We start from the raw sequence: 8182 nt of genomic DNA on the forward strand, positions 1-8182 counted from the left end.
GTCATTTGAGGAACATTTGAAACACACCACATGCAAAAAAAAAAAAATCTAAAAACGTGAAAAAAAAATGTCTGGTGATGGAAATTATTTAGAGTTGCGGAGATGGATGTACATGCATAGAGATGCTAACGGGAGAGTGACGAAAGAGTATTTGGAAGGACTAGAGACATTTATGCATCAAGCAGATTCTACACCGCTCGCCCAAGAAAGCGGTAAGATGTTTTGTCCTTGTCGAAAATGCAACAACTCAAAACTGGCAACTCGTGAAAATGTTTGGAAGCATTTAATAAATAGAGGTTTCATGCCAAATTACTATATCTGGTTTCAACATGGAGAAGGTTATAATTATGAGAATGAAGCTAGTAGTAGTAATAGCAATTTTCAGAATGAACCGGTTGATCATTTGCATAATCAACATAGATACCATCAGGAGGAGCAGATGGTAGATAATTATGATAGGGTTCATGATATGGTAGCTGATGCATTTGTTGCTCATGATGATGATGAAGTTGAAGAACCTAACATAGATGCAAAAAAGTTTTATGAAATGTTAGATGCTGCGAATCAGCCACTTTACAGTGGTTGTAGAGAAGGTCTCTCTAAATTGTCGTTGGCTGCTAGAATGATGAGTATTAAAACTGATCATAATCTACCTGAAAGTTGCATGAATGCATGGACAAACTTGTTTAAAGAGTATTTGCCGGAAGACAATGTCTCTGCTGATTCTTATTATGAGATTCAGAAACTAGTTTATAGTCTGGGGTTGCCTTCTGAGATGATAGACGTTTGCATCGACAACTGCATGCTCTACTGGGGAGATGATGAGAAGTTAGAAGAGTGTCGATTCTGCAAGAAGCCACGATTCAAACCGCAAGGACGAGGACGTAATAGGGTACCGTACCAAAGGATGTGGTACCTACCAATTACCGACAGATTGAAAAGATTGTACCAATCTGAGGAGACTGCTGGAAAAATGAGATGGCATGCCGAGCATACTCAGACGGATGGTGAGATGACTCATCCATCAGATGCAAGAGCTTGGAAACATTTTAACAAAATATATCCACAATTCTCTAGCAATAGCCGAAATGTGTATATGGGATTATGCACGAACGGATTTAGTCCCTTCGGTATGTCAGGGAGACAATATTCATTGTGGCCAGTCTTTATGACGCCATACAACCTGCCTCCAGATATGTGCATGCAACGGGAGTTTCTGTTCTTGACCATATTAATACCTGGTCCGAACCATCCAAAAAGGTCTCTGGATGTCTTTCTACAGCCACTGATAAAAGAGTTGAAAGATTTGTGGTCAACAGGGGTGAGGACGTACGACTGCTCAACGAAGACAAATTTTACGATGCGAGCGATGCTTTTGTGGACCATAAGTGACTTTCCTGCTTATGGGATGTTGTCTGGGTGGACTACACATGGGAGATTATCTTGTCCATATTGTAATGGAACGACAGATGCATTTCAGCTGAAGAACGGTAGGAAGACAAGTTGGTTCGATTGTCACCGGCGATTTCTTCCCATTAACCATCCTTATCGAAGAAACAGGAAATTGTTTAGGCAGAAAAGGGTTGTGAGAGACACTCCTCCTCCGTATTTAACTGGAGAACAAATTGAACAGCAAATCGATTACTACGGAGCTCAAGAAACAGTTCGTTGTGGTGGTAATTGGCATGTTCCCGGTAATATGTCTGATTATTATGGAGTTCAGCACAACTGGCATAAGAAGAGTATATTTTGGGAGTTGCCGTATTGGAAGGATCTTCTTTTGCGCCACAACCTAGATGTGATGCATATTGAGAAGAATTTTTTTGAGAACATCATGAATACAATATTGAATGTTCCAGGGAAGACAAAAGACAATCAAAAATCGAGGTTGGACTTGCCTGATATTTGCTCAAGACCCGAGTTACATATAAAAAGCAATGGACAAGTTCCTGTACCGGTATTCAGATTGTCTTCAGAACAAAAGTCGGTCTTGTTCAACTGGGTTGCATCAGCAGTGAAGTTTCCTGATGGGTATGTTTCAAACCTCTCTAGATGTGTTGAAAAGGGCCAAAAGTTCTCCGGGATGAAGAGTCATGATTGTCATGTCTTTATGCAAAGACTACTTCCCTTTGCATTTGCGGAGCTACTTCCAACAAAAGTACATGAAGCACTTGCAGGTAATATATTATTACTCACACTAATTAATTTTTTAATTTATTTTTCAAAAATATGCACTAATAATTTGCTTAATTGTTTTTGGAATATACAAAGCCATTGGAGCATTTTTCAGGGACTTGAGCACTCGCACTCTTAAAGAGGATGTCGTAGAACAACTTCACGAGAACATTCCAATCTTATTGTGCAACTTGGAGATGATATTTCCTCCCTCATTTTTTGACGTCATGGAGCATTTAGCTGTCCACCTCCCGTATGAGGCATTGCTTCGAGGACCAGTACATTATGGATGGATGTATCAGTATGAGCGGGCCATGAAATATTTGAAGGGAAAGGCAAAAAACCTCGCAAAGGTTGAAGGTTCTATAATTGCTGGAAGTTTGACGGAAGAAACATCTCACTTCACATCGTACTACTTTGCACCTAATGTACGGACCCGACAAAGAGCTCCAAGAAGATATGATGATGGTGGTGTTGCCCCAACATATGCAGTTGCTGGTGTTCCGGATATCTTTAGCCAGATTGGGCGAATGGGTGGGAAAACGAAAGAGGTTTGGTGGTCGAGTGATGAAGACGCCCATAGTGCACACACTTACATTCTACTTAATTGTGAGGATCCATTTATGCGCTATTTTGAAAGGTAACATATATGGAAAGTTCTAAACTAATTGTAATTAAAATATATTTTTCAAATGATGATATAACTAATAAAATATGTGCATTTTACAGCCTATTTGTTAGTCAAGTCCAAGAAGCTATCCCAGGTATATCCACAAGTGAGGTAGATAAAAGGAAAGATCGACACTTTATTAAATGGTTGAAGAGTCAGGTATTTACTCCAATCCGATATTTGTTTCGTCCACGGGGTGTAACGAAAGACGTTTGTTTCAATGTTCTCTTTAATTTAATTTTGCAGGTTGAATATGAGGATCCAGATTATCCCATATGGTTTCACGAATTAGTTCAGGGTCCACTTGCAAAGGTCACCACATCACCAATGTATTTCTCACGAGGCTTTACTTTTCATACGTACGAGTATGGTAAACACCGGGCGACCAGCAATTATGGAATTTGTGTGAAAGGCGAAACCGATTTCTACGGGATCTTGCAGGAGATTATTGAAGTGGAATTCCCTGGATTATTGAAGCTGAAATGCGTCATATTCAAATGTGACTGGTTCGACCCCGTGGTCAACAGAGGTGTTCGATTTAACAAATTCGGTGTAGTTGCTGTCAATGGTGGACGGAGGTACAACAAATTCGAGCCTTTCATATTAGCTTCGCAAGCAGACCAAGTTAGCTTCCTACCATACCCGAGGTTGCGAGAATCTGGAATAAGTTGGTTAGCTGTTATCAAAGTTACACCCCGTGGACGAATAATCGGTGGAGAAGAACCACCTTTGCAAGAAGAACACATCAATGAAGTCGAAGAACCTGAACAACAAATGGAAGACATCCTACTCATTGATCCGCATAATCATGAGTATGAAGATCTTCCCGACGATACCACTGACGATGCTGTTGAGGACGAGTTTAATGAAAGTGATGATGTTTTTAGTGTTGAAGAGAATGATGATGTATCTGAATGATGATGTAATTTTTTAAAAATATTATTTATTTTCAGACTTGATTAATGCATTTGGGGTTTAGGGTATGGGGTTGGGTGTTTGAGATTGAGTTATAAGTTAAAGGATGTTTGAGGTTTGGTGTTTGTGGTTTACATTTTTAGGGATTTTAAGGTTATCGACGTTAATTCCTCGTAAAGAATAACACGGGCCTTGCAAAATCCACGTAAGCTGATTTCGTCGTAAAGCACACGTTAAAAATAAACACGGGCCTTGCAAATTCCACGTAAGCGTGCGTGGTTCTTACGACGAAATCAGCTTACGTGGAAATAACAAGCCTTTTAGCTTTTTCGTCGTAAATACCTCGTTTATTTACGTTGATTTAACGAGTTTCGTGTTTAAATCCCTAAAACTCTAAACCCCAAACCCCAAACCTCAATCTATATATGTTTTCACTTAGCAGACACAATAAACCTGTATAATTAACATTGTATGATTAAAAAAATTAAGAATTTAAAACATCAAACCCAAAATTAACCAAAACTTCCTTAACTTATAAGTGAATCATATATAAGGTTTACATTGCTAAACTCAATTCACTCAAGAAGACTTAATAAACATGCATATTTAAAATTTCTTGATTAAATTAACTTAACACATATAGATGTTACTAGTAATGGGATAGGGGTTAGGGATTTACGGATTTAGGGTAAAGGGTTAGGGGTTTAGGGATTTACAAAATAACCTCGTTAAAAACTCGTAATTAACGTGTCCTTTACGACGAAAAAAGAAACTATCCTTGCTAATTCCACGTAAGCTTGCGAGGTCTTTACGACGAAACTTGCTTACGTGGAATTAGCAAGGATTGTTTCTTTTTTCGTCGTAATAACCACGCTTATTTACGAGGAATTAACATGTTTTTATGAAATCCCTATACCCTAAACCCCAAACCTCAATCTATATATATACGTTTTCGATTCACTTAAAAAATAAATTAAACCTATATAATTAAAATTTCATGATTAAGAAAATAATAAAAATTAGGAATTTGAGGTTTAGGGTTTAGGGAATGTAAAAAACAAATGCTAAATCCACGGTTTCGTCGTAATATCCACGTGAACAAAAAACACGGACCTTGCAGTTTCGTCGTAAAGTTAAAAAGACGGGCCTTGCAAAATCGTCGTAAATAATGACACGGGCCTTGCTGTTTCGTCGTAAATTTACGAGGACTTTACGTCCCTATGTAATCTTATATATACCCGCGAGAACCAGCCACTTCATTTCGTCCCAATTTCCTCTCCTACACCTCCCAAGGTTCTCTCTAATCTCTCTCTAGAATTAGGTGGTTTAGTTTAGTGAATTTAGATAGGTTTATAGTTGATTAGGTGGTTAGTGTAGAGAATTTTGATTAGTTTGATTTCTTCTACTTGTTTTTTCTAACAATCTGAATTTTTTTTCAGATGGTTAGAAAGAACAAGCAGAAGAAAACCCCCCACTACAGTCAGATGTTCTGTGGTGATCCTGCTGCTGGATCATCATCTTCAGCTCCCGGTTCCTCCATTCCGGAGATTGTCCCGGAGTCTCAGTCACAGCCACCACCGGTTCCTCCATCTGGTGCACCACCCCCACCTGCTGCACCTCAGGCGGTTCCAGATCCGGTTGCACCCGGATACATTCATCCGGAGTTGCGGGTGCCGCCGACCGCTCCTTTTGCTCGGTACACGGTTGAGGATCTTCTCGCTCAACCAGGCCGAGCCGGTTTACCGGTTTTAGACCCCGACCGACCAGAGGGGACTCGGTGGTACGTAATTTTTTTTTATTTAAATATTTTTAAAATTATTAATATTTTTTTTAATATTTTAACTTTGTTTTTTCAGGTTTGGGGTCGACAATTCTGTCGCTACGAGCGTATCCGATATCATCAAAGGATACTTCTCAGAGGCTCACCCAAACTGGAAAAAGACGCCGCACCACGTTAGAAACACGTGGTTCAAGATGTTTGCTGTAAGTTTTTTAAAATAATTATTTTATGTTTAATTTTTATTATTAACTTTTATTTCGTTAATAGTTTTTAACTAATTATTAATTTTTTTTTGGTTTAAAAATGCAGCAAAGATACCATTGGTCCATCGGGGTTCATGAGGACGTGAAACGGGAGTTCACCGCAAAGGCGAAGAAGCGGTTGTTGGACACCGTAGGCAACTGGAAGGAGGACTGGATCTACAAGGGTTACAAGGACGGGCAACCCGCTGAGCTGACCAAGGATGTCTACGATGGTCTCATCCGTTACTGGGAGCTGCCATCATCCATTGCGATCTCCAACTCCTGCTCCGCCTCTCGTAACACCAAAGACGAGCACGGCAACGGCCCGATGCTTCACTGTACGGGTCAAAAACCCCATGCCCGTGTCCGCTTGGAAATGGTAATTAATTTCTAATTTTTTTCATATTAAATATTTTAATAATTAATATGTACTTATATATGTATATTGATTCTAACTTTTTAAATTTTAAATATTTTCAGGCCAAAGAGACGGGACAACTCCCGTCTCTTAAAGAGCTTTACGAGAGGACCCACAAGACCAAGGCGGGGGTATTTGTGGATCCGAGGTCCGAGCAAATCTACAACGATGTCGTTGCTCGGATTGAAGACCGCCAAACCCAGCTGACCCAGCAATCTCCCGATGGAATACCGGTCGTATTATCCACTCAAGAAGTGGATCAGATTTACGAGGAGGTAAAAATTTTACCTTTTAATCTACTTTTAATCTATTTTTTAAAATTATTAACATTAAACTTTATTTTTTCTTTGTAGGTCGTCCCTAAGAAAAAGGGACGTACGTTGGGAATCGGTTCCGTCAACGATGTCCCAAGAGCGACATCGTCTTATGGTCAGAGACGAGCCGACGAAGTCACTGAGCTGCGTTCGGAGTTACACTCGACGCGGACTCAGTTGGCGTCGACGCAGACGGAGTTGGAGTCTACGCGCCAATCATTCCAAGCTCGTATGGGTGGAGTGGAGGGATTTCTGGAAGTTATATCTTCTGGAAATCCCCAATGGGAGGAGTTGTTGGCGGATATGCGACGACGGAACCCGGTTCCCGAGCCTTCTCGTACTCAGCAGCAAGAGGAGGAACTACAGAGGAGGAGTGAAGACCTCTACCGGGAAACGATCCACCGCCCCGGCCCGACTTAGTTTTTTTTTTCTATGTATTAATATTAAAATTCTAAACTTTTATTTATATAATATTATCGGTTTTAATTTATTCCAAATTTTTAATTTTTTCGCATTAGTAATTATTTATATTTCTAATATTTTTGAAATAATTATTTTCTATAATATTAAAATTTAAATTTAAAAAATAAATTAGTTATAAAAATCGAAGCAAATTCCTCGTTAACTCACGAGGAATTGACGAGTAAGTGGACGTGTAAAGAACGACGAAATCTTACGACGAATCTACGTGTCAGATTCTACGTTCCCTTTACGACGAAAGTTTACGTCTACTTTACGTGTATTATTTACGTTTACTTTACGAGTATTATTTACGTTTTTCTTACGAGGATAGTTTACGTGTATTTTACGAGGAAATATTACGTGTCTTTTACGTGGAAATATAGCGTCCACTTTACGTGGAAATCTACGTGTTCTTTACGACGAAATATTAACCTTCCTTTTACGACGAAATGGGTCCCTCGTACTTTTACGACGAAATGGCGATTAAATATCCGTTACGACCAAACTTTAACGACGATATGCGTTTCCTCGCTAAATCGTCGTAAAGACGTATTTACGACGATTTAGCGAGGAAAATGGTCGTCGTTAAAATCGTGTTTTCCTGTAGTGAGCGATTGGAAAATAGATTTTCATTTATTAAAACTAGAATCCAGTACACTTCGAATCGTCCAACTACCATTGAAATCATGATTAACAACACTTGTGGGATAATTCGATAAAGTTCCGTTGATACAAGTTTTTCTATAACAACTCCTAAAACATAACACCAAGTCACCAAAACGAAGTCAGTTGGGCTTAACGTGGGATCTATCAGTCTTCCTTCAAGTAGAACTTTAAAACATATATAAAGAATTGCCTACATGTGAAACCAATATAATCTCATAACATGACGTCAATGCGCCATGTGGATGCATAATGGCATAAATATTGCATTATATAGACAAACTAGGTGTTGTGCCCGCTCAAGCGGGCCTAATCATTTACAATTACCAACTAAATATCATGATAAGTTATTGGTTATGATCTTTAAGTTTTTAATAGAATATCAAATTATTTATATATGAAATTTATGTATCAAATATATATATTCATTATTTCGTTAATTTCTTGAAAGCTTTCATATATATAGTAGAAATATTTTCACTATATATTTTTGCAACTAATTTTATTTATGATTGAAAGATATTCTTTTTAGATGATAATATA

The 8182-nt window shown here is 38.6% G+C and overlaps 1 protein-coding gene across 1 annotated transcript; it reads left to right on the forward strand.

Moving 5' to 3' along the window:
• Window positions 1-5199: 5199 nt before the first annotated feature.
• Window positions 5200-6936, forward strand: LOC130507136 (uncharacterized; the record flags this gene model as incomplete). The annotated part of the gene is made up of 5 exons (XM_057001847.1): window positions 5200-5540; window positions 5617-5736; window positions 5855-6161; window positions 6263-6475; window positions 6554-6936. Coding segments are annotated over 5 exons (1362 nt in total), but the record flags the coding sequence as incomplete, so codon positions are not given.
• Window positions 6937-8182: the final 1246 nt, after the last annotated feature.

The sequence above is a fragment of the Raphanus sativus genome, unplaced genomic scaffold, assembly GCF_000801105.2.
Source record: "Raphanus sativus cultivar WK10039 unplaced genomic scaffold, ASM80110v3 Scaffold4074, whole genome shotgun sequence".
Classification (NCBI taxonomy): domain Eukaryota; kingdom Viridiplantae; phylum Streptophyta; class Magnoliopsida; order Brassicales; family Brassicaceae; genus Raphanus; species Raphanus sativus.